At 36.1% G+C, this 27,771-nt stretch overlaps 1 protein-coding gene and 1 non-coding gene across 2 annotated transcripts; one reads left to right on the top strand and one right to left on the bottom strand.

The window, feature by feature from the left end:
* Nucleotides 1–1,534: 1,534 nt before the first annotated feature.
* LOC141457067 (uncharacterized) lies at nt 1,535–14,904 on the bottom strand. The gene is made up of 12 exons (XM_074133581.1): nt 14,725–14,904; nt 13,311–13,476; nt 13,087–13,216; nt 8,281–8,410; nt 6,925–7,053; nt 6,787–6,834; nt 4,759–4,908; nt 3,559–3,724; nt 3,355–3,484; nt 3,054–3,183; nt 1,842–1,973; nt 1,535–1,675 (listed from the first exon to the last, which is right to left on the bottom strand). The coding sequence occupies exons 1-12, from the start codon at nt 14,854–14,856 to the stop codon at nt 1,613–1,615; spliced, it is 1,506 nt and encodes a 501-aa protein (XP_073989682.1). The 5' UTR covers nt 14,857–14,904; the 3' UTR covers nt 1,535–1,612.
* A 9,098-nt stretch (nt 14,905–24,002) lies between these two features.
* On the top strand, nt 24,003–24,149 carry LOC141457379 (U4 spliceosomal RNA). The gene has a single exon (XR_012460365.1). It is a non-coding gene; the product is annotated as a U4 spliceosomal RNA (small nuclear RNA).
* The last annotated feature ends 3,622 nt before the right edge of the window (nt 24,150–27,771 follow it).

Below are 27,771 nucleotides of genomic sequence, written 5' to 3'. Positions count from 1 at the left end.
TCATTTTGACGTTTATTATAAGAATCATGTTTTCATTCATAACTTGTAAAATATCGCTCACAGAAAAAAATCGTTCATGTAAATTTTTCTTTAAAAAAATAGAGGAATCTATTTCTGAAATAAAAACCGCACCTTCCTTCCCATTTGAAAAAATGAAGTTGGTGCCTGTATCTCGCTTCTGGCAGCACCAAAAAAAATTTACAAAGTAAATTTGGATTCCTAACAAAAAACTAAGGGAACACGTATTTTTTAGTTTTTTTCTAGCTATCTTAGTTTCCGAGAAAAAGTCGTTATCCATATATCTTGGGACACCCTGTATAAACCATTAAATAAAATCCAAGGCCTAGACTAGTACCGCAAGACATCGTAGCTTTGCGGGTCTAGCCTGTATCCGCCTAACATACTTTACTATAAATTTCTTTTATTAACCATTAAATAAAATCCAAGACCTAGTGACCGGGGAATCGAACCCACTAAACCAACAATACATATTAGCTTTGCGGGTCCAGCCTATAACCGCCTAACATACTTTACTATAAATTTCTCGTATTAAACATTAAATAAAATCCAAGGCCTAGACTAGGGGAATCGAACCTACTAAACCAACAATACATCTTAGCTTTGCGGGCTTTGCCTACTTATAGAATATAATGTCACTGCCCTTACGCTAGTGCCTTAACATATTTTTATTTCATTGATAAAATATTTTGGACAGAAGTTCGAAAAATATTAATTGAATTTTAATTGCTGAAATTGGTGTTATAGTAAGTAATAGAGTTAAAACCAGCTTAGAAGAGGGGCTAGATAACCTAATATTTGATAAGGTATTTAGGACAACTTATCTCTCTAACACTTTCACTTTGTGATGGTTGAAATAATCTATAAGTGCTTTTTTTTTTTTTTTTTTATTCAGTGTACATAATTGATAATTGTCTCAAATTAAATAATTTGGTTGTCCGGTAGCAAGGAGTATTTATCCTAATATATCGGCTCCTTGACTCCTGGGATTTCCCGGATGGTTACCCAGATTTTCTAGGAATATCCCTGCTCTTAAACCTAACTAAGCTTCTTAGTTTGGTAGGTAGAAAAATTGGGCAAAAATGTTTGGGAAATGAAATTTAGGGCTTCAGTTTATTTCTGGCTTCCGTCTGCCCACTCTTCTTGGTACTTTCCACCAGAGCGGGTGTTGTAATGATCTCTCTGAAGACAAGGGTTAAGCCTGCAGTTTTGGATAATGCAGATGATTTTATCCGTGGTAGCGCGTATCCCTGATAGGTTTTTTGACTTTCATCTTTGATCAGAGAGGTAGATTAATCAGATTGCAGTACAGATTTCGAACTTCTGCTGTCTGAGCCAGCAATTGTAGTACGAGATGGAAACCATAAATGAGGTCAAAATCTCTACTTAAATTACCTTATTCCTTCTTGAATAAAGAAAGAGCTACCACTAATTTCTATTTCTAGAGATTAAATGAGCAACTTTAGTCTCTACTTCAGATTGAATAATTGGTTATAAAAAAAATGAATAATTTTAATTATAGATATTTATTATAATAATTTCATTCACAATCAATAAAAGTCTATATTGTTGATATAATCTATAGTTTAGATTATTATTTATTCTGTAAAGAACTATTGGTTATTTCTCCTGATGATTGTACAATCAATTCGGTTACCTGAAACACACAAACAAAATATTTCGTTTAGCTAAAGAGAACAGGTTGTAATCACAGGATATTCATTGTCGCTATATTACCTGCGAGAATGTTACGAATTTTGCAGAAGACCTATATATCGAAAAAAATAAGTTAATATTTATTTAATTATTTAGTAATAACTTACATTAACATTCTGCGGAGTACTTAGCACGAAAATTACACAATTACTTATGCTTTCCGGTTGTAAACATGGTAAACCAGGACGCATAGTATATCCTTTTGTCATTTCCGTTGCAACAAGTCCAAGACTGATACTCTGAAATGATAATTGGCTAGATAAATAAGAATATTGAAGTCGAAAATTTCTGTAGCCAATGTTTCAATTATTATTATTATTATTATTATTACACTGTATGGGGCGGAAATATGGGCCGACAGGCTAAGCACCGCTGTGCAACTAAGAGGGGTCCTTCGGATAGCTTCTGCTTACCGAACAGTTTCGGTAGACGCAATTATGGTGGTGGCCGGGGTTATCCCGATCTACCTCTTCGCTCAAGAGCGAAAGGCCATTTATGAAAGGACAGGAGAAAACCGATGGCTAATTAAAATGGAGTCCAGACAAGACACTCTGAAGAAGTGGCAAGAAGAACGGGAGTCCTGTAGCAAGGCAGCATGGACAAGTGTGTTGATTCCTAGGATTGCAGGATGGTATGCTAGGAAACATGGTCAAGTAAATTTCTACTTGACTCAGTTTCTAACAGGTCACGGCTGCTTCAGGAAGTATCTGAACACCATGTGAAAAGTAGAGAGCCCTTGCTGTTTTTATTGTAAGGAAGTTCAGTACGATGCACGGCACACATTTTTCGAGTGAAAGAGATGGGACCAACAAAGAATGGAACTGGAGTTGGAGATAGGAGGAGCATTACACCAGAGAATATCGTGGGCAAAATGTTAGCCGAGAAGTCAAATTGGACTTAGGTGAACAAGACCGTCTGCGATATTTTAAAAAAGAAGAAAGTGGAAGAGGAAAACTTCAGCTGAAATGAGGGAAAAATGGAGGGCCGGAAGTAATGTGATAAACGGTCACGGGCTGGGTCCATCAAGGAAACCGAGGAGTTGTTAGGCCAACCAATAACAAAATAATCTGTCCAATTTGCATGCGCGAAAGTGTTGTCTGTAAAGAGAGAACATTGTCCGGAAATGAACAGTTGACTGCTCTTTTTCGCGACTTAAATTAAAAACAATTGAAAGAAGAATAAAAGAATGAACGATCATGAAACTGTAGAATTTTCTGTAGTTTTTAAGAACTGATATAGTTCTTATAGTTTAGACAAGAATTTACGAGTAGATAAAATTATCACTTGATGAAGGAATTATCAATAAGATAAATACTTACGGTTACACGTATAGGTAATTTCTCAATTATCAGTTCACTCCTTGTCAACTCCGTCAATATCTTTACAGAATGTTTTGAAGCTGCGTAAGCACCAAATTTACTCCAACTTGAGATGTAATGTGCAGATTCGCTGAAAATTTGAATTGAAATGCCATCAATGAATGAAAATATGTTACGAGTAGCTCCTAGCAGCTAGATTCGGACCCATGGATCTCCAACTGGGAATCCAGCTAAACACTCAACTGATTCCTTCCCTTATTACTTATTGTCTACTTTTCTTAGAATAGAAATATTGATTCACCTGCAGATGTTTATGATGTGGCCCATTTTCACATTCCATTTCCTCATAACAGTTGTAACTTCTCTTGTGCAGATTGATAGTCCAATAACGTTAGTTTCGAACATCTTAGACATTCCTTCACCAGTTCCACCTATATATATATATTTTTTTTTTTCTGTCTTAATCTTAAAATAAATACTTTTTACACAAATCTAGTGCACTTACTGGTCAATGATGCTAGCTTGCCAAGTCCAGCACTGTTCACTAAAACGTTAATTTCACCCCAATTGGTTTCAATCCAGCCGATTGCAGCTTTTACTTCATCAACTTTTGTGATATCGCACTTTATTTCTTTTAAGTAGCCATTTTTATATAGATTCTTCCCAAATTTCTGAAATAATTTTGTATAGTCTTAATTTCACCTTGAAGATAGTAGCATGCTATTAAACGAAATTACGTTTTATTCATTAAAAGATTACTTGTGGTTCCCATAAGTCTCATGTTTGCATATAAAGTATGGCCGTCTGTAATATAATACGTGTTTGTGTGATTATAAGTAAATGAAAGTTTGTCTGTGCTTTCGCTTTTAACCCCATGCTACAATTTGGTACACCGGAAGGACGGCTTTACAGACAAGCATTTTCGCTTACAATTTTCCTTAGACAGATCCCAATATGATCCGTTTTAACGTGAAGAAAACTCCTGAAATCGCACAGAGCTTACAAATATTCCTTCAAATATTTTAGGTAAGATAAATCGAGCCGGAAGCTCGTATTTCATTATTAATAAAACAAGTAGTGCCTATTTTTTTAGGCATGCTTTACGACCAGGTGTCCTGTACGGAGGTCACTAGCTAACATACTTTACTATAAATTTCTCATATTAACCATTAAATAAAATACAAGATCAAGAGACCGGGAATCGAACCCACTAAACCAACAATACATCTTAGCTTTGCGGGTCTAGCCTATAACCGCCTAACATACTTTACTATAAATTTCTCATATTAACCATTAAATAAAATACAAGATCAAGAGACCGGGAATCGAACCCACTAAACCAACAATACATCTTAGCTTTGCGGGTCTAGCCTATAACCGCCTAACATACTCTACTATAAATTTCTCATATTAACCATTAAATAAAATCCAAGACCTACACCAGGGGAATCGAACCCACTAAACCAACAATACATCTTAGCTTTGCGGGTCTAGCCTATAACCGCCTAACATACTCTACTATAAATTTCTCATATTAACCATTAAATAAAATCCAAGTCATATTATATTTTTCCAACCATAAACGGTAAACAAAACTGGAGATTCGTTCACTTCTTAGTCTACTTTCATAATCACTGAACTAAACCTCATATTTTTTTTTTTTCAAGTATCTTATTTAGGACATATTCTAAATTTGAAAACTTACCTTAAATCCTATATTTGTATCCAATGCGGCCACTTTCATGCCATGCTTGATAAGGATTTGCGTTACAGCATAACCAATTCCGGAAGCAGCACCAGTAACCACGGCTACGTGCTTAGCCCAGCGATCCATTTTTGTTTTTTGTTTTATTAACTAAATTGCAAATACTTTTAGTATTCAACTTTTTTTAAATCTAGTAGTTACTTTATTGTACTTAAATTACAAATACTGATGAAAATAATTACGGTAATCATAACTTGTAAATACGTGCTTATAATTAAACATTGTATTGTCATAATTTTCAAGGTAAACGCTATCATTCTTCTCTGTTATTAATGCATCACATTAACTGCAAAAGTATTATCCAGAATTAAAAAATAAAAATAGCTACCTAATACCAAAGATTTTTTCAAGGACGCTGATATTTTCAGCAGTAATAATTTGTTGGTTTGTCTTTTTTACTAAATTATTTATTCAAGAATTATTTGCCCAAATCGGGACGGTTTTACACTGCCCAGAAATAATTGCTTTTTGGAAGAGTTCGAAAAAATAAACGACCCCCACAGAAAATGGCACCATCCAGGTGAATCAGTATCAAACTGGGACTTCCTGAAGGAAGTTAAATTTACTCTTAGTCCACCTTAGCTAATGCTCAACACATTCATTCATTGCGGACAAAAAATATTTCGGAAACATTTTTAATGCTCCGGATTGTGTCCTTCTAGCAATCCATAATGACCTCAAAATCCCTTTTCTGAGACAAAAAGTACTGGCGAAAACTCAAATTTTCTCAAATTTCATTCCTCTTCAGCAGCTCATCCATTTTCTTGAATCAAACACCACAATTAGGTCCAAGATGATTGAAGAGAAGATGGTACTCGCGAGCTACTCTTATCCTGAGTAATCTCTTATGGCAAGTGTTTACGATAATGAAGTGACACACTAAGTTCTTTCTCCATTCATATAATCCAGATATTGTGTTATCACGTACCACATTTACTGCATTGCAGCAGCAATTGTTGCAGTTGTAAACTTCAATAAAATGTTTAAAAAAAAAAAAAGTCTACGATTTAGTCAACAAGAAAAAGACGTAAATAAACTGTCGGAAATAGACGCAGTGTGTCTAATAAAAATAAAATTATCTTCACCCTTGTTCGCAAGTCGGATCGATGCGTACGCATGAGCTAACAAAAAGGAAGCCACCGTGTACCTATTTTATCAGCTACACCTTTTCGTCCTTCAAATCCCACTAAAATTACTCCCTTAAAAGTATGCAGGTTCCATTAAAATGCAAGGCTCTTATGAGCCAATAATACCGAATTCGAAATCCAAACTTGGGCTTAAGGCGACCTTTTGCTTGTTGAGGCATTTTCATTTTAAGGGGGACCTCATAAAAAAACAAACAAAAAAACATCTTTTTCCGCTTCCGCAAGTGACGAGGGAAATTGAGGGCGAGAAAATAAACAAGATTTGGGTTTAAACATTTACATTTATTTGTTTATTTACTTCATAATGTTTTTTTAAATTTACAAATCATTTACTTTGTAAAACGTTGAAATAGGTAATATTAATGTCGGTGCCGAGTTGAAGCAAGAAATGGTGATTCAACATCGCGTCCCAGCAAAATATTCTCTAAGTTGTAAGTACAGCTGGTGGTTATTGTGCAGGAAGAGTATGGTAGAGTCGTTGCTAAGTAATCTTTTTGTCCCTGGACATCCTAATGGCTGCAGGCTTGTGTTAGATGAGATTAAACAGATAAAGCTAACAAAAAGTTGAACCAAACGGAGGAAAATGGAGAAAGGAGGGGCGTGGTCAATTTTATGAGATGGTTTAGATCAAGTATTAAATCAAATAATGGGTTCGCGCTGGAACGTATTTTAAGCTTCCACAGTAAGCCTAGATACCGAATGCTGGAGGTGTCAAGAATGTGTTGAAATTATTTGAAAGGTACAGAACTGATTGTTACGAATTATTTAAGTTTAAGCGAAAGAAATGAAAAACTTAATTTGCTCTTCCGGTATCTTTACGGACGCGCCCGTTGAAAAGTTCTCCCGTGGGTTGAACCGTCAATTCGGTTATCTGAAACAATATATATTTTTTTTTTTAAATTAATTATTTACTTTGAATTATCTGGTGAAAAACGTATTATTTAATATAAGAAATACTTACATTAACATTGAGTGGGGTGCTTAATACAATGGTTACACAGTTACTGACATCTTTGGGTGAAATTATTGGTAAATTATACTTTAGGTAATCTTTGCTCATTTCCGTTTCCACAAACCCTGGACTGATGCTCTGAAAAACGGAAGTGATTGATATATGGTTTAAGTTTATTTATTGGTTCTTCTCCTGAATTTAGTGCCAACAAGGGTTTGAGGCAAGAAGATGCACTATCTTGCCAACTTTTCAATCTAATTCTGGAGCAAAGCCGGCGTTCAACGATCAGGCACAATATTTCACAAGTCGACGCAGATTTTGGCCTATGCCTATGCAGGTGATGTCGATATCATAGGAAGATCCTTCCAGAGAAATGGAAACAGCATTCCTTAAACCTGGTCAGAGTTACTGAGAAGATGGGATTAAAAGTTTATGAAGCCAAAACTAAATATATGCATGCAGGAGGACCAGAAGAGCTTACTGAACGTTTGAATGTAGGAGGCTTTAGTATTGAACAAGTGATTTCCTCTTCCTACTTAAGCACCATCGTTACTGTAGATAACGATGTATCCGTAGAGGTCTAGAAGAGAGTGGCCTAGGCGAAGAAATGTTCCTTCAGGATCGGCCGACACATAAGAAGCAAACTTGGAATCTTGGAATACAAAAGTAACCTTCTACAAGACGCTCATCCGGCTCTGTTCTCACATGCGGATCAGAAGCCTGGGTAATAACAAAAAAAGCCAATGAAAAACTGTTACTAAGGTTTGAAAGTAAGATTCTTCGGCAAATATATAGGACCTATTAGAGAGGAGGAGGAAACCTGGAGAAGGCGCTCTAACGCGGAGCTGATACACCTATTCCAGGCTCCCGGACATCGTTAAGGTGATAAAATTAAGTAGGTTGCGATGGGCAGGCCATAGAATGGCAGATAATGAATAATGCCCAGAAAAATGATGGAGGAAAATGTGCAGCGCACAAGAAGAGGTTACGATGGAGGTTGATGGTGTCAGCGAGGGCGCATGCTGAACACCCGCAATTGGAAAGCTCTGCCGCATTGAATAGAGAGGACCGCCGGAAGCGGATCGAGGAGGCCAAGATGACCCATTGATGGAGCCGAGTAAGAAGAAGATTGGTTCTTCTCATTCTATCTTACGCTCAGAAAAAATACATTAGCACGATATACACAGATGGCCCTGAAATGTGAATTATTAAAAAAAAATAATAATAAAACTTAGATCGTTTCGTTCAACCAGCTGACTGTCTGCCTCTTGTTTAATTAATTGTGAAATACTTTAAGCACAATAATCACAATAAATGCAAAGTCCAAGAGTTTAAAAAAAAAAAAAATCATCAACTTCTACTTACGGTTACTCGTACAGGGCTATTTTCAATCGCAAGTTCATCCTTCAATATCTTTATCAATGTGGTAATAGCATGTTTTGAAGCAACATACGAACCACAACCTTCAGCGGCTGGGATGAAATGGCCAAAAGTGCTGCAATTTTTTTTTAAAAAAAGAAGAGCTTAAATATTTTATGATATTTAAAATTTATAGCAAAAGAAGAATTTGATTATTAATTAATTTACACAAAGATATAATGGAACACAATAACGTTCTTTAAAATGGCTTTCTGACTGAGGAAAAGCTATTTCCAGTCTCTCGTTTCCATTGATGGACGCATCAATTTAATTGAATCTTTGACTTTGACATCATGGAAATGTCACAATCTTTACTGACTTCATGAGAGAGAGAGAGGGAGACATAGAGAGAGTTCTATATTTTACTTCCTTTATTATTATTTATTTTTTGCATTTGGCATTTTCTCTGATTCTAAAAGTGTGAATATTTGATCTTAATTCCTTCTCCCTAGAGCCTAGTTTACTTCATAATAGAAAAAAGATTTCTAAACAGCTTTGAATAAATGAATAATGAATGAATGAAATATTTATTACTATAAATATATACATAAAATAAATACAGAAGTATAAATGTATTTATACAATTTAAACCTTTTTAACTAGTGAAGAAAGAGAAAAGTTGAGTGTGGAAGATTGGAATGCAGGGGAAAAAAGGAGAGGAAAACCTGCAGCTAGTGTAGAGAGTTAGAGGAGTATCTGTAGGGTATAGAAGGATCTATAGGAGGCTATGTTGCGGCAGAGTGCATTAGGATGGCAGTCTAGGATGGAAATGAGTTTGAGCAGACGATTTTGGATATAGGAGTGTACCAGAGGATTAATGGACGCAGTCTCCGTGGGAGTGAGTCAATTCTAGTGCGTCGTGGAAAGTTTTTTGCGAGTCTCAGAAATTAGTTCTATGTTGTCCTGGAGTTTCTTGATGTTGCTACAACAAGTCCAGGCTCCAGGCGAAGCAGGCGTAGAGCAACATCAGTCTAATGACTACTTTGAAGAAGGAGGAGTTTGTTGATCACACTCATTTTGGAGTCACGTGAGAGTAGAGGAAATAGCAGTCGTGTAGTCCAGTTTGCCTCTGAGTTTACTTTGTCCTGAACGCGCGTAGTGAAAGTCAGTTTGTTGTCTAAAGTTAGGCCTAGGGTATTTAACGTGGGTAGACCATGGAATGAGAGTATTATTATGTCTGATTTGTTGGTTAGAGGAGGGTCTACGTTTGGTGAAGAGTATAGCGTTAGTGTTGTCGTGGTTTATTCTAATTCTTCCCCTTAGCGCAGAATTTTGTTAGTCTGTCGGTAGCAAGAGTAAGTCTGTTGGTCTGCAACAGTTTCTTTATCATAAAATGACGAAATATAGATACATAATTAAATGATATTATGAAGTGTTTAGGTGAAGTATTAAAAGCATTCTATGCTTGCGAAACCGCTAAAAATATCCATCCAGCTACGTTTCCACAGCTCCAGAGCTTTTAGTGTCCCTGCAGATATCCCAGGCTAACAACACGAATAACATCTACTCAAAATTTGGCTAGATCCGCAGTGCTAGGCCAATATCTTTGGATTTATCCGTCGTGGCATGTATGTTTATTGTATCCCTATATTAACCATTAATATATCCTATATCCAGTGATGGCATCCTACCGGTTAGTGCGAATCGTTTATTTAAAATTATGAAACCATAGGTAAACCGGTTATTAAAAATAAATGAATTACTCTAATCTTCAGTTTTTGAAATCGTGCACCATGCCCTGCAGTGTTGCAACTGTAGGACTGCCTAAGTCCTGGAGCCTTACAAAATTGCATCCGCACCGTAATCTGTGTCGTTATAGAGTACACAATAGTAAAAAAAAAGAAGTGGTATTTTTACTGCAAAGTGATTTGTTTTCACTCTTAAAAAATTAAGAATAGATTCTCCTAGATATCACTTGACTTTATTAGAACCATTTCCTAAAAATCTAGGATACCATGACTGCCTAAATCCAATACATTATAATATTGTACCTCACAGCAAGTGTAGTGCGAATAGAAAACATAGTAAAGTCGAAATCTTTACCCCAAACTGATTTATCTACCACTGATGGTGAATGTAAGCCCGAAACCGGTCTGGGATACAATGCGCATGCGTGCTACGGTGGATAAAACCAAAGAAACGAATAATAACACGTAAACTTACACCTCGAACAGAGAAAATTAGGCAAAGGTGATATTTACTAGATTATGAATGTAAAACTATTAGGGTTTAATAGACCTAGACCCGTGAGGTCATTAATCATTCAGCTTTCATTACGTCATACTGAAGTATAGTCACGTAGGAGTTTCGAATAGTGATAACGGATCCTTCCATGAACCCTTTATAAGTAAAGGAAGATACTGGGGTCCAGATTGCTGAATTCAAATCCAGGAGCGCTACCCTTTTCACTTTGTTGGGATTCCCTTCAGCTCACTATCTGTTGCTGGAAAATGTGATCTGAAGCGAGAGTGGCAACTTGGTGGCAGCGTTATACGTTCAGATAGCTTCGAGTCCAAATAATCGTAGATACTCCCTTCTTTTTTTTGTTTTTTGCGCCCATTAAAATTTAAAACAAAAATCTTCACTAAATTTCTATGAAAGCACAGCCCTCTCTTTACCTGCTATTCCCTAACCATTCCAGGACACTTGTTACTGGTTAAAGATATCCAGAGAAAACATATACTCCAAAAAAATAACTACCATTCTGTTTTATTTCGATTTTCTGGAAAATATAGTGTTTCTGCTTTTAAGATCCAGAGTTCAGTATAATTTACTTGGATTTGGTTTGAGATATTCAACCCTCTTTCAACGAACCATCTGTTCAACATAGAGTATGGCATGATACAAACTCTCTGACCTTAACGATACACCCATTGGAGGACAACAAAGGGTGTTCACAAAACGTAAAATTTGTTTCCTCCTCAAAGTTTTCCTTTGATCTTTGGCAAAATAAGTTCTTTCTTCTGTTACTAAAAGAGCTTTACGATATGACTAACTATTTAAAAGAAAAAAACCCGATTTCATAATATGCTTTTCCAAGCAGACTAATTAATGCAACTGTAAACTTGAAGTAAATTAATTTGTTTGGTTTTTCTGTTCACAGGTAATCAATTTTCCGAAAGAAAAGATTCAGCTTAATTAATTCAGGTATTTGTTGAATAATTATACAATTTTATAACTATCAGTGTTGTGTTATTCTGGATTTTAGAATTGTAACATTATCTATAACTATTCCATAACATTGCACACGCACTAAATGTACTGAAACCAAAAAACTATTTCTGGGTTCCATTAATGTTTATTTCATTATTTTTTTACGAAAAATGTTTTACGATTCATTAACATTTTGTATAACCACATATACACACCATGTAACCTTCCTCGATCAATCAGTAAGTGTAGCGTGAAACAGTAATTGGTAAATGAAATCGTAATCTCCACAAGAAACTAATTAATCTTACCTCTAAAGATGCATAAAGATCTGAAAGCGGTCAGGTGCTATTACGAATAAAATCAACGATATTATCCGGTACTGCAATACAAATTTGCAAAAATTTTATATGATTTGAGGAAATTTGGTAGCTAAGTTAGATCCGGGTTTGTATGGAGGCCAATCAGAATTTTTAAAATTTTGTATACACACACACACACACACAGGGATAGATCATTTCCGGAACTCCACTTTTATGGATTTAGGAAACCACAAAACAGCGCTTTTTTTTTTAAAATCTAAGAAAACTCAATTTCCACAATTTTCCAATTATTGCAATATTTTCAATACCCCTACTCAGAAAACTAGCAAAGGAAGCCACCAATAGTGGGGAAATGGCTAATTATAAATTACCACACACCGATATCAAGTGTACAATTTGCAAAAACAGCACTACAAAAATGGCAGACAGATTACAATAATGGTGATAAAGGTAGATTCTATAAAACTATGGTAGATCAGTTACCTAGACAACCATGGTTTAAGGGAACTGTCACTAATAAATGGGTTGTTACGACAATAAGCAGGCTGAGAGCGAACCACGCTGTGTGTGTGTATCGTATCTTCACAGGTATCAACAAAAGGTCCTCTCCTCTTTGCGTAGATTGCAATGAGAAGGAGGATTTCAAACATATAATAATAATAATATATCTACGTTATGTGGTAGAAAGGAAACGAATGTTTGACGACATATACTGGTATTTAGATGCACCATTTCGCTACGAAGACATAATATTCTCCACCAACATCTATGTGCTTAAATCTGTAGCAGAGCTAGCAATGAAATATGAACGTATTTAAAAGTTATAACCGATTAGAATGAAGAAAAAAATGATTAGAGAAGGATTACGTGATTTTAATTTCGGTTAAGCTATAAGAATGGCAGGAATATAGAGTACTGATCCATCCATTAGTTGTAAGTTTGTATGTAAATAGTTGTATTAAAACTGTCCGGTAGGGCAGTTGTATAAGGGTTGATCGTCAAAAAGTGCACGAAAAAGCGTAACGCTGAAAAACACCCAACTTTGACAATTGTTTTCTCTTTTTCTATAAAAGATAAAATTCCCAAATTTTCTTTATAATGTCGGGCAAATCCTCGTTTATATGTAGTAAAGGGATGGATGTGTGAAGCGAATCTATTTATAAGTAAGAATGGAGAGTGAGTGATATTCTAGTGATAAGCACCTAGACGAGACTGGCTGTATGGCGAAAGCCAATGCCACAAAAAGAAAACAAAAAATAAAATAACATATTTTAGCCACCTGTTGATGTTGATGATGTGGCCCAGTTTTACCTGGCGTTTCATCATGTGTGCTGTAACCTCTCTGGTACATGTTGACATTCCAATAACGTTAGTTTCGAAAATTTTAGACATGAGTTCACCTGTTCCACCTGCGTTTAAACATTTTCCAAATGTCAATCAATCAATCAATAGCCAGGGCCAGTTTCAAAGTTAAATGCTTTAAATAGTTCCTATTATTCTCACCGATTAATGGTTCTAGTCCATTAATTCCAGCATTATTAACTAGAACGTTAATGTCGCCCCAGTTCGATTCAATCCAATTGATGGCCAATTTAATTTCTTTAGGTTTTGTTATGTCACACGTGATACCTTTGATTGTTCCATACTTATTCAGCTCTTGCTCTAAGTTCTGCAGTGATTGGAATGTTTTATGAATAATATTCAATCACAGTTTCATCACATTAATTTGCCAAAACAGTAAAATGAAATAAAAGAAGGTGATGCAATTTGTTATTGGCTATTAGAGTAAATCTTCCCAATGGTACATCTCTTTTATGGTGATTTATAACATAACTAAATCGATCTATGATGGATGATGTAATTTTATGAAGCATAGGTTGCTTTAAATTCTCATATGATTTACATAAATAAATCGATCTATCTAAGGATTCCTCGCCAATCTTGAATCCTTAGTTTAATAATTTACGGTCTCGAAGCCTATATATTCATAAATCTATGATGGATGATGTAATTTATGATTGTTTCAAAAAAGAAATGAAGAAGCATCGGATGCTTAAAATTCTCATAGATTTGGTGTGGCTAGCCTTTATAAGTTGCGATTGTCACAAAAAGTTAAGGAAGTAACTGACGTAAAGAAATCAAAGCATAAGCATGGCTGCTGTGAGATGTTTGCGGTGGCTTCAAAAAAAAAAGCTCTCATGGCTGTCTAAGATAGTTTCTTAAAAGCAGTAGTTAAGTCTGTTGTACGAGTAAGTTACATGTACGCATCTACTGCTTTCCAGTATTTAGAAAGGAAAAATATCAAGTATTTGAACCACTTAAAGATGGAGAGATTTGGAAAATAAAGACCAACCAGGAGTTGGAAGAAGACCCTGTACAAGGGCCAAGATTTGGTTGGATTTATGAAGAAGTCTTGGCCTGTTACCCTTGGGGCAGAAATTGTACGTCGACGTTTCGTTTGGAGGGCCTTTGTGGATTGCACTCAAAGCCTCCAACCGGAAACCACTTAAGAATGCCAAATGCTTAAGAAAGTATGCTTAAGAGTGCACGATGAGGGAAGTTATGATTGAGAAGGTCATTTGTCCTTTTAAAGATTGTTGAGCCTGTAAAGGTAATGAAATCGCCTATTTTTTCCAGGCTTTGGGGCTCTTTACCTCCAACTATCAATCGAGGCATCGATGATGGTTACAGAAACATAATTTACTATTAAAATTTTTTTCTGACAAATAACAAACACGATTGGGGAACTGGAGATCTCACACTTACAAACCCACACTTCATTACAACTACACCAACACCGGCCCCAGTAGAGCTATTAAAAAAAAGGAAGAAGCAACTCGTCATAGCCAAAATTTCGATACGATTTCTTATCATTTGTCCTGCACTTAAGAGGAAGTTATAAAAATGATCAGGTTACCTGAAGTCTTTCAGTTCGCCTGGCCAAAGCAGCCACTTTCATTCCTTTCTCAACTAATTCTCTAGTTATGGCTTCACCAATTCCCGAGGAAGCTCCGGTTACCATGGCTACCCTTCCTGTCCATTTGTCCATAATTAATTTAAACGTAGAAATAAATTTCACTTTCTATACTACGTTTGGTTTGACATATTTTCACTTTATATAGGTGTAGATATAAGTTTATCTTTCAAGTGGATAAGATTAAACACTGTGCCATTATATATTTCCATTTTCTTATTTATCAAATATAAATAAATATATGTTTTAGTTTTCTAATTTTTCCAGTTAGTCGTTAACCCCTGCATAAAAAAATTTCCTTTTTAATGTTAAAGTTAATATTTCTAAAGAAAATTCTTGTTTATTTTCTGGCTTTACCTTCATTCTTGTTCCCGGAAATTCTTTAATTAATTTGATGGATAAGAAGAAGCTATAACAAAGGGTCATTTTATGAAAGGGCTCTTTCTCTCTGCCCTTCTCCCACTTCTTGCCAACTGGGTTGTTACTCACTGTATACCTTTTGAATTAATAATTACCCTTGGGTATTAAGCAACGAACCTAATTTACGTGCTTCTCATGTTTACGAAATATTTATATTCATTTTTTATAATTATGAAGTTTTTATTATTATTACCATAACTATCAGTGTGAGGAATAGCATATGATCCATATTCACTCGTGATCCATATTCCAAGTCTCTCGTGACTTACTGCAATGGAGATCTTTTTTTAAATAATCGATTAGAATGGAAGCTAGTCATGGGATAAATCTTGAAAGATTTTTAAACCTTTCTTCTTATTTTTTATTTAATTATTAATTTATTTACAAAGTACATACAGGAGTACCAAATAGTGTATTCTAGCTCCTACGTAGTATATATACACAGACTACAAAGGGCGTAAACTTTTAATTAAACGGAAACATTTGCATAAAAACCTCTAAAAGGCAAAATAAATTCTAAAGCCCAATTATAAGCCTAAATTATAGACCGAGTACGATGTGTGGCTATTAAACAACGATGGACTGATGCTGCTACAGAAGAACTATGCATGTGCCAAATCCTAACTATCGACAGTTGTGCAGCGTAAAGCCTTCTCTTTCAATTGCAGCGTCTCAAACCGGAACCGTCGTTTGTGTAAGAGGTGTTAGTTTCGTTTTGCCGAAAACATGATACTACACATGTAGTGGAGCAACGAATTGTCGTGAAATTTCACATGAAACAGGGTAAAACCGCTACTGAAACTTATCTTTTATTAAAAGAAGTTTATGGCGACGAATGTTGTATCACGTGCGCAAGTGTTTGAGTGTGTTTCAAGCATTTCAAGTGTTTCCAAGATGGCCGAGAAGATGTCGGAGATGATGACCGCCCGGGTCGCCCTTCCACTTCCAAAACGGATGAAAATATCGGATTATAATTAATCAACAATTACTACCGTGAGGTACTTGCTCAACTCCGTGTTAAGAGTACAAGAAGAACAAGTCACGGGGTTCTCTCCATTAAGACAACGCGCCGGCTCACACTGCATTGTCTGTCAAGAGGACGTTTCTAGCCAAGTTTAGTCACATTTAAATACTATGTGAGTCATACATAAGTGAGGCATTCTGTAAAAAAATATGTTAAAAAAAGTTGGAAACTATGATACCGCAGGATTGGCAAATTGGTCAGAGTTCTCGAGCCCATTAAATGGCTTGTTATGTCCAATTCAGAGGCGCCTCATTATTACCGCTTCTCGACGTTTTTTTAGGCTGGAAAGTGAAGCCGTCTCCATCGAAAATCTGACCTGGCCACTTGTGACTTTAGATCTGTTCCCCAAAGTCAAATCTACATTAAAAGGAACACGATTTCAGTCCGCAGTGAAGCTGTGAAAGAAAAAGCGGCACGCGTCATGCAGGAGCTTACAGAAGAAGACTTCTAGCACTGTTTCCGAACAATGGTAAATTCGCTTGGAGCGTTTTAGGGATAGGGGAGGGGTGTATATTGAAGGTGGTAATAACTAAATATGTATAAATTTTAAATTAAATGTTTTACAGCAATAGTCTCGTTATTTAATAGCCACACCTCGTTTGTATTGCGAGTTAATATCATATCTTTCTATTTGGCTGTAAAGAGGTATGTCACTGTCTTGCTTTGAACCTATTAAAGACAGCTAGAAGAGCTGTTTACTGGAGGCATTTCGAGGTTCCAGCCTTGGACCTTGGATTACATCGGCCTTATTAATTGAGAAGGAGAAATGTATCCAGAGGTTGACATTTAGAGAAATTAAAAGTGAGGTCGACAGATGGAGACGGCTTCACTTTCCAGCCTAAAAAAAACGTCGAGAAGTGGTAATAATGAGGCGCCTCTGAATTGGACATAACAAGCCATTTAATGGGCTCGAGAACTCTGACCAATTTGCCAATCCTGCGGTATCATAGTTTCCAACTTTTTTTAAAATATATTTTTACTGAATGCCTCACTTATGTATGACTCACATAGTATTTAAATGTGACTAAACTTTAATATTTTATTACCTGTAATCACTATCACATGATTCTACTAGACAAACTGTACAGACTTTACAGATATTAAAATAAAAATAAATTAATTTAGGGAACTCTTCCACCAAATGCCTCCAACCATCATCAGAAGTGAGGGTGGACCTTCTGTCTTAAACCACCGACAAAGTACAGCTGGAGGACAAGATGTTGTACACATTTTAATTAAAACATTTTTATTGCTACATTCCACTAATTTAAAACTCTTTTAAAAAAAAGCGCACTTAAAAGAATCAAAATTAAAAGAATCAAAATTAATTAAATTAAACTTTAATTTGAATATATTTTATTAAAAGTGATTCAAATCTTTTTTTTATAGTTTTTTTAATAATTAGTCGCGAATAAAGTTCGCCTAGACCAGGGGTCGGCAACCTATTTCAAGTAGAGAACCATTTCTCCTTAAATAATTTTAATAAAACTTACCAAGAGCCGCAAGGATGATAGTGTGAAAAAACTCTGTAGATCATTTGTATTCACAAATTATTATTTTATGATATTCAGTAACATTTAAATGTTTTATATATTTATTTTCATATATTGCAAAGTAAATCAACAAATAAATAATAACTAAACCTGTATTTGAATGAAAATGGCGGCAGTCCTATATATTACGCACTGTATTTTAATATAATTCTATTCAATTTCTAACCAATCGCATTTAAAATTCTTTTTGAGAAAATATCTTTACTTTAATAAATGAAATTTACATTTGTTTCAATAAAATTGAAATATACAATTTATTTTGGACAGGCTCAAGAGTCACAAAATTTGGATAAAAGAGCCGCAAGCGGCTCGCGAGCTCCAGTTTGCCGACCCCTGGCCTAGACCTGCTTCAATTTGATTATATTTTCCAAAAAACTTCCCTGCATGATATCATTCTTTTAAATTAATTAATTTTTTTAGGCATTTTTTAAAGTTGGTTTTTGATTGCATTTGTAATTTATCGATTGCTAAATTATTTTTTAAAGAATTGATTAATTTTCAAGGTTTGATTTTTACTGTTTAATGTTTAGGAATCAATTATACAATAAATAATTTTTTTTCTCTTTCTGGGGGGGGGCTTATATTGAAATTGATGTTACCAATTTTTAGAAATAGAGGTAAAAAAAAAAGGCAACTATAAAATTGAAATTTTACCTACAAAGTGGTATAATTTATTTAGTGGTATATTGATCTGGTGTTTGATCTAGCCAATCATTGGAGGGGTCTTCTTGCTACAGTTCCGGTGCACAGTGTTTGTATTTGTGTACTATTTTATTTATTTATCTTTTTTTTTTCTCGACGATTATATTTGCTAGTGTGGTTCGTAAGTGCATGTATGGTGTGCTGTGTGTTGGTAATTTTCCCATCTGGAAAAACCATATACCTAATACAAAAATAGCGAGAGAACGTCGTGTTTTTTTCCTCCCCTTTTGATCATCCCACCATAACGGGTTATGTAATCAATTTATTCTCATATGTGGAAATTGAGTGAGATGAAAAAAGGTTTTTCTCCCGAAAATGTAATATTTGATGTTCAATACATAACTGTAGTTTGTGTAATTTTTTATATTTTATATTTTCTCTTATTTATTTTCATTTGGGGGGGGGGAGATTTAAGGCGCGACAAGGAAAAGAATTATGATCTGTCTTAACACGTGTTGGATTGTTCCAATACTCTCAATTAATACCATATCGATACTTTTCTTGCAATACCTGTTATTGAATAATCGATTCTCTTCTTCCGATAAAATTTTGTTATTAAAACTTAATTGTATAATGCTAATTACTGCACCAAAAATAAACTGCATATACTTAAGGCGCTACGTTAGCCAAGCGGTTATCGGCTAGACCCGCAAAGCTAAGATGTATTGTTGGTTTAGTGGGTTCTACTCCTTGTCTGTAGGCCTTTATAGTAAAGTATGTTTGCTAGTCGCCTCCGTCCATGACACCTAATGGGTAGTTGGACGTGAAACCCGCCTGAAAAAATAGGCATTACTTTACTTTATCAAAGTTGAGTAATTTAAGCATAAAATTAATAATAATTTTACTAGAATTGCAATTGCTCACAAATAATGTAAAACGTTGTTATTTTTGAAAGGCAAATTTGCATAATCCTATGCGGAACTTATTACCAGGATATTATTGGCTGATACAACAAACTAGCAGAGAAGAGGTTTTTGTTAGGGGGTTTTGGGGTCAGTTAGTCTGGGGTCCCCTTCCACTTCTCTGGTTACCTGACCCCTTTTCTCTGTGGTCCTGAGGATATAGAGTAAAGGGTTTTCCTTCTCTCTCTCTCCTCTCTCTCTCACGCTCTGACAACATACTGGTACACAACAGATGACTCGAAATCTAGGACTAGCCGCTGTTTACTTGGACTCCACACAAGCCGCATTCACATCTGTTGACTGAAGCAAAAGCTGTGTTGGTCCTAGAGAGGTTGAAATTGATTGCGGTTTACCATTGCGGTTGTCAGGTTGCTAGAACATCTCCAAACCTATATATATATATATACTTACTGTGACAACACAAACAACGTTCATGTTATAAATATATATATCTATATACACATACGTACAATGGAAATACATAAACATTTAGCCATAGTGAACACATTCACATTAAAACGAGAATTCAACCGTTCCAAAGTGGCGGGCACACAGTAACTGCACATTGTTAGCGGCTACATATTGTCGTCTAGCTTGTGGTAAACGCTAATTGCCCTTACGCTCGTATCCCTACAAAACCCCACGGGGAACATTATATGCAGCCTCTCCTGTACCATTCTTTGTCATCATACTCGCCCTCCAGAATAAAATATATGTCATGACGCGGTCACTCTCTCTATTTCTCCTCTACAGCTCTCTTCCCACCCCTCCTTTGCCTCTGTAACACGTGCATTTTAGGTTTTGAAACCCCCCCACCACGGGTTAAATGATGCCCCCCCAAGCTAAAACGCACTTGCTTTCCGCGTTATTGAATACTCATTGTTTTTGTTTTAATTTCTGATGCTGCAGTTTCACATCCAAAGTATTTTGTTTATCCAACTTTATTGGTCTCTCTCTTTCTCTTTATAGACCTCATTCTTCAGCAACCTACGCTAACAATTCTAGGATTGACCTAGATGGATATCTATGGATAATTTAACCTCTTTTTTCTTTACTGAAAAGATACTAAGGCTAGAATTACTGCAGAAAATAGATGTTATTTCTTCCTACGGAAAACCATCTTGTCCAAAATGATGTCACGAAGAGCTAAATTGCTAGTTTACAAGACTATTATCCGACCGATAGTTATCAATGGCTGTGAAGCGTCGGTATTGACCAAGGATAATTATCCTTTAATTTCTGATGCTGCAGTTTCACATCCAAAGTATTTTGTTTATCCAACTTTATTGGTCTCTCTCTTTCTCTTTATAGACCTCATTCTTCAGCAACCTACGCTAACAATTCTAGGATTGACCTAGATGGATATCTATGGATAATTTAACCTCTTTTTTCTTTACTGAAAAGATACTAAGGCTAGAATTACTGCAGCAAATAGATGTTATTTCTTCCTACGGAAAACCATCTTGTCCAAAATGATGTCACGAAGAGCTAAATTGCTAGTTTACAAGACTATTATCCGACCGATAGTTATCAATGGCTGTGAAGCGTCGGTATTGACCAAGGATAATGAGCGTCTTCTAAATATTTGGGAAAGAAAGATTTTAAGAAGGATATTTGGTCCCATGAAGGTAAATAATATTTGGAAGATCAGGACTAACAATGAGCTTCGTGACATATATGGCGAACCATAATCTGGTTTGTTTCATTAAAGCCGCCAGATTAAGATGGTTAGGGCACGTAGAAAGGATGCCCAAAACAAGAATGCCCAAAAAAACTGTTATAAGGAAATCCAGGGAGCAGAAGAAAAAGAGCTCGTCCTCGCTTAAGATGGCTGGACGATGTCGAGACCGACAGCCAGAAGGCTTCGGAGTCAGAAGATTGAGACTTCGTGCTTTGGATAGGGACGAATGGAATGCTGTGCTGAAGGAGGCCAAGGTTCTTACAAGACCGTAGCGCCCAATAATTGTAAGTGAGAAAAGTACTGAAGATTACCTGTTTAAAAGTGAATTCTCACCATATCTTTTACTCGCTCCACAAATATTTGTACCCCTCTTGAATACTCCATTTCCTGTAATATAGATATTTAAATTGAATTTCCACCATAGCCTGGACTGATCAATTATTTCCCCTCTCTCAATCAAACATTTTTTCCAATTAATTCCAAATACTGATAACATGCTTTGTTTGACAGTGCAAACTTTTCTACGTTGGTGACAAGATTTTAAAAAATTTCATCTCCATTTAATGGAGGATTATTGGAACCAATTGGTTAGATTCTGGATATAGCCATTTTAATATTTTAGCCACTTGATCAAATAAATCATGAAATTGTCCAAGTCCACGTTTTTAGTGGATCAATTAAAAACGATCAAATAATTCATTATGATCTATATATAGTCTGTTTTATTTGGATACTTTATATACGAGTACTTTCAAAATTAGTAAGCACTTGAGCGCTTTATAATTATTTAATTAATTACGCTTAAAGTGTTCAGTTTTATTGAAATCGATGACCCGTTTTTTGGTGCTATTAAATTATCAAGTACTCCATCTATCGGAATTCTCTTTATTTCATTGTTCCAACACCTCTCACCCTAAAATCATCTCCAGATACCCTGAGGATGCTTCCCTCATAGCCTGCCTCTTCTAGGATGATGAGGCGTAAGACTGAGGGCACGTAAAGTCAACCAATTCTTTGGAGCATCTCTTTTTTTTGGGCCAGCATTCTGACGCGCAGTGGTCTAGTGAGGCACCATGACTTGGTTAAGGTCGTATTTTAATCCAATGGTGAATGGTGTATAATTTGTTAAAATCAACAATTATTTTTTTTAGTACTAATTCCGAGTTGCAAGAAAATCTAATTGATTTTCATCAATATATTTTATTACGTGAATGGCCGTAGAAGAAAGACGTACAATTATCAGAGATTCCAATTTTTCAATTTCAAATCTTTGACACGTCCACAATTCTTCTCAACCAGTTGGGAGTACGAGGTGTGGCTATTAAATAACGAGACTATTGCTGTAAAACATTTTATTTTAAATTTATACATATTTAGTTACTATCACCTTTAATATACACCCCTCCCCTATCCCTACAACGCTCCATGCGAATTTACCCTTGTACGAAACAGTGCTGTAAGTCTTTTTCTGTCAGCTCCAGCATGACGCGTGCCGCTTTTTCTTTCACAGCTTCACAGCGGACTGAAATCGTGTTCCTTTTAATGCAGATTTGACTTTGGGGAACAGATAAAAGTCACATGGGGCCAGGTTAGGCGAATAAGGCGGATATCCTAAAACTGGGATGTTGTAGTTACTTACTTGGCTAGAAACGTCGTCTTGACAGACAATGCAGTGTAAGCCTGACTATTCGTTGCTCTACTACATGTGTAGATCATGTTTTTTTCGGCAAAACGGAACTAACACCTATTACAACAAACGACAGACAGATTTATCTACAAATACGTGAGACGCTGCACAATCGCTAGAGAAGGCTTTTACGCTGCACAGCTGTCTGTCGGTAGGCTTTGGCGCATGCATAGTTCTTCTGTAGCAGCATCAGTCTCGTTATTTAATATCCACACCTCGTATAGTAATTTGATTCGCGCATTATCTATCGGAGACAAATTCTGTGATCTTTCAAACATCTTCCCCTAATATTTGGGGATCATTCCGTATGCTCACCTCTCCGAAGCAAAATGAAAAGGATCACCTAAGCCCCGTAGCAGGAACAAGTCTTCAAACCGACTCTGTTTGTCTTTTTCTAGAAGTAGTTTCCGGTTGGCAACACAAGGTGATTGAGATCGGAATGCCCTCCACCTGATGAACTTATATATAATTTAATTTAGGTTAGATTTCAATCAATTTTATTTAATTCTTGTATTTAATTGAGAAAATGTTGTACGAGTGAATTTGGGCTCTGGAAAGGGTGGGGAGTCGGAACTTCCTGGTGCCATCCTATCGCTTCTCAGATGTTATGTGCATTAACTCCCTCAGATCCAGTTGGAACCCCAGGATCTTCAGGAAATGTTTAGAAAGAAAGAAGTACCGTCCTCAGATATAAAACTAAAACTCCTTCATATTTCATTTATTCCCTTTCGGAATAACCTTCCCAGATATTTACCAAATCAGAAAGTTGGGAATAAGGGTAAAGAAGGGTGATTTTATTCTCCTCCACCATTGTAATCAGCCAAGCTCTCAAGGGAAATCATAGGTATCGGTGGGACACTGGTAACTACTGGGCTCTCTAGGGAAGCCTCAGGAAAGAGAAGGAGCCCGGCAGATTGCCACTACCTGAAGTCAAGTCACCCTTCCTCCAAGAGAAGCAAGAAGTAGAAACTCGGTAACTGAGCAGAAATTTTTGGGTGAAGACAGATTCTGTTTCCACTTCGCTGATAGACACTTTGATCAAGAGAAAGGTGCCTCGGAGGCTGTGTTCTTTAACGCTGAGCCATCCAACCTTAGGCACGAGTTGCTCGGAAGTGAAAGTGAGAGCCAGCCAGAACTATTCTCCTACCTAGTGCCATTCCTTTCTTCCCAAATATCTTCCCCAGAATATGTGTGGATGGATCATCTTTGCCCAGTTCTCACTGAATTGATAGTGTAATATTGATGATTACCTAACCTTGCGCAGTGGTAATATCCTAACCAATGAAGACCTCCTGAGGTGCGATTATTGCTAGTTGAAAACTATTGTGGTACTGGGTTCGATTCCCGGCCTCTAGGCCTTGGATTTTGTTTAATGGTTAATATGAGAAATTTACAGTAAAGTATGTTTGGCGGCTATAGGCTAGACTCGCAAAGCTAATATGTATTGTTGGTTTAGTGGGTTCGATTCCCCCCTGTCTCTAGGCCTTGGATTTTATTTAATGGTTAAATGAGAAATTTATAGTAAAGTATGTTTGCTAGTCGCCTCCATCCACGACACCTAATTGGTAGTTGGACGTTAAGCCCCGCCTGAAAAAATAGGCGATTACTTTACTTTTACTTTACTTTATTGTGGATTACCTTATTCCTGGAACGAGGACAAGTCTTCAAACCGTCTATCTTGGTTCTAGAAGCCGTTATCCGGGTAGCAATACGATTCCTCCTCCTCCTGATGAACTTATATTGGACTAAAATATCTTTTTATATCAGATTTCAGCTTTATGAAATTCCATAACAGTTTCATTCATTTTTAATTACGTAAATTGTCAAGTAAAGTTTTTGCTATTATTGGACACCCCCAAAACTTACGATTAGATGGGACTAAATTGAAATTAATGCCCAGAAAAAGGAAAAATGTTTTAACAGGAAATAAGAGGTGGAGGTCGAGCTATTTTGCTTGAAAGTTAGGGAATGCGTATTTCCCGACAAGCCTATGTAAAACCCTCAGGTAACCAAAAAAAGAAAACTCTCTCGTTCAGTTTCCTTGCTGCAGTATGTCGCACAGAGAATCTTTCCAAGTGTCCCACCTCCAAGTTTCTTGTCTATAGGGGAAACTTCTGCTGGTCACGAATTACCGTCCCTATGTTAGTTTAAACTCTTCCGCCCCCAATCTCATTCTCGGCACTCCGCCACAAATGCTAATTAAAGAATCTTTACCAGCAAAGTTCTCACACCCTGTCTCTCTCTATCTTTCAATTGAGGTTTTCTTTATTTTATTCTATTTTCTTTTTACCTCATTTTCACCTAATTGGAAATCTGGTTTAGAAAAATAACCAAAAAAATAATTTATTGTGAACACTCCTACGTCTTTTTCTACTCTTACCCCGTAGGGGGAAGTGGACTAGCCACTTCTTCAGGGATCTTGGCGTCCCTGCGGGTATTCCAGCCTGACCAACACTTATAACGACACTGTAAAAACAATAGTAATTGATGTGAGCTGCTGTTTTGAGTTTACGGGACCTATAGACAATCTTCAGTTCATCACACACACACACACACACACCAACAAACAGAGCTTAGAGTATAGAGTATCGTAATAGTGGTCGTTTTAGGTCCTTAAGCCCCATGGTCTTTTACTATAAGTCTTCTAAAGTAGTCGGAGGTAAAAAAAGTAAAGTAATCGCCTATTTTTTCAGGAAGGGCTTAACGTTCAACTACCAATTAGGTGTCGTGGACGGAGGCGACTAGCAAACATACTTTACTGTACATTTCTTTTATTAACCATTAAATAAAAATCCAAGGCCTACAGACCGGTAAATCGAAACCAGTACCACAATACATATTAGCTTCGCAGGTCTCGCCTCTAACCGCTCGGCTACCGTGGAAGGTAACTTATTGTTTCAAAACCGTTCAAACCTTTGACCTGCACTCACAGCAAAAGTTCGTATGTAAATCCAAAAGGGTAGAAAGAGTATTACCAATTTCGACCTAAAGACTAGGGTTATCTTCAGGGCGCTTATACTTATGAACAATTATGAAGTTTTACATTAAACATGATTGTCTTAACGGTTGCTATGTCTGCCGATCTGACTATTGAGATACCAACAATAATGGGAGCGAACTTCAACAGTCAGAACGGAAGACACCTTAAAGTAGACACAGTTTTTTTTTTTTTAGGAATCTTTAAAACGTCTTCTTAAAGTATAAAATAGCTAAGTGAAGCTTCCAATTATTTTGCTTCATTTCTAATGATTTGAACAACAATATTTTATAGAACCAGTCTTGGAATTCCAGTTTTTTTTTTTTTTTTTAAGAAAAGCAATTAATCATCTTCATAAATTTTAGTAGAGTGAGATTCATGACTTTTTCATATTTATAAATAATACCACTGATTAATAAACCACTTAAAACCGTTTAAACCACTTAAAAGCCACATTTTTTTTGGATTCTGGGGACTTCTAAACTGTTATTTCTAGTAAAAACTCCGTTCCAAAAAAATGTATCGTCATCGGAACACTTTTGTTTTTTACCTAGTAAAAGAAAGTTAAAAAATATGTATTTCTATGTTTACGTAATAATTTACTTTCGTCAAATACTACTTCTAGAATAGATTATATATTATTAAACCTAAAGCCCCTTATAGATAGATAATTAATTCCTAAATCTGCCCTAGATCCTACGTCAGCCCATTAACCTTACTTACAGTATTCTATTTTTGTTAAGCCAATCATGGGGTGACATGCTAGAACTGACCTGGTGACTTAGAATCAATACCATTTACTGTCTATAGTTAGCCAATTTCTTGTTCCCTTTAAGAGCCTTATTGGTCAGATGACCTATGACCAGTATTGGTGGGAGTATGGTTTATATTTTGGCCAGCTTCCCTCACTTCTCTATGTCTAGGATTAATATACCTACCTACTGTTATTTTTTTTTTTTTTTTTTTTTTTTTTTTTTTTTTTTTTTTTTTTTTTTGCGCATCAACAGCTGAGGTCATTAGCGCCCGGAGCTTTTTCCAGTGCACTGCCGGCCTCCGGACAGTGTTCTCTCGTTACAGACAACACTGTCCATCACCGGACAGTGAGCTGTAAGAAGCTCCTAGGAAGAGAAAATCTAAGGGTCAGCTGCTGGATTCGAACCCGGGACCTCCGCGTGGGTACTGTTATTGTTACAAAAATTATCCTATCTACTATGTCAGCTATAAAAATTTGAACAAAAAATAAATTTAATGTTACAAATAACATATAACGTGAAATGTTCACCCATCGTTTGTAAGATCTCTCCATATTAAATATATTAATATTAATACAAGTTAAATGCGTTAGTAAAATTTTAAATTGCACAAATGAGTAGTTTTAAATATATGCGTGTGAGAATGATAGCTGGAACCTAGAATCTCACGTTTCTGGCACAATAAAGCCTCATAAAATTGGAAATTTGGTAACAAAACGCGGATCATATCTCAGTCTTCTATCTTCTAGGGCTCTAGGGAATCCAAAATGGAACTCATATCATTGTACTATCTTCCACAGCTATTGGAACCCGAGGATATCTCTGCAATGCCTGAATATAAACATCACACATGAACACCATGGTCCTGGAGCAGTAGTCAAAGTTCCATTTCTATTTTAACTCTAACAAGTTAAGCTCGGAATTAAGTTTTTAAAAAAAAACCACAGTGTGCGGAATTAAAATCAGACAATGCACGTGTCGAACTTAGGGCGAAACAACCAAAAGTTTACAATAGTCGTAATAGTCACTGCAAGCGACTTTTTCTGCAATTCCTGGGGCTTGAGATTACAGAGGAGCATTCTGTGCTCGTTCAAAATCTTGCACCGCTTCACCTAGTTAACTAGGTTAGCAAGAGCTTTTACAAGGAAGAAAAGAGCTTTTTGAATTCTGTGCAAAATGAAATCATGCTCGTACTGTGAGGTATGAATCTCTATCTAAAAGGTAAAAAACGGCTTTGCCCAAGGGTTTGAGAGCTTCTATTTGTGTGCGTAATTTCCCAATCTCTAATGCGG

This window comes from Rhodnius prolixus, unplaced genomic scaffold (assembly GCF_049639745.1).
Source record: "Rhodnius prolixus isolate KJV_2025 unplaced genomic scaffold, Rpr scaffold_10, whole genome shotgun sequence".
NCBI lineage: Eukaryota > Metazoa > Arthropoda > Insecta > Hemiptera > Reduviidae > Rhodnius > Rhodnius prolixus.
This window is presented reverse-complemented; position numbering and strand designations above follow the sequence as displayed.

Bases quoted from the DNA above. Each gene is read 5' to 3' on its own strand.
- LOC141457067 (XM_074133581.1), bottom strand. From the start codon at position 14,856: ATGGACAAATGGACAGGAAGGGTAGCCATGGTAACCGGAGCTTCCTCG. The intron at 13,217-13,310 runs GTGAGAATAATA...GTTTAAACGCAG, and splicing joins TGGACTAGAACCATTAATCG to GTGGAACAGGTGAACTCATG. The intron at 4,909-6,786 runs GTCCGTAAAGAT...TTTGCAATTTAG, and splicing joins GAGAACTTTTCAACGGGCGC to TTAATAAAACAAAAAACAAA.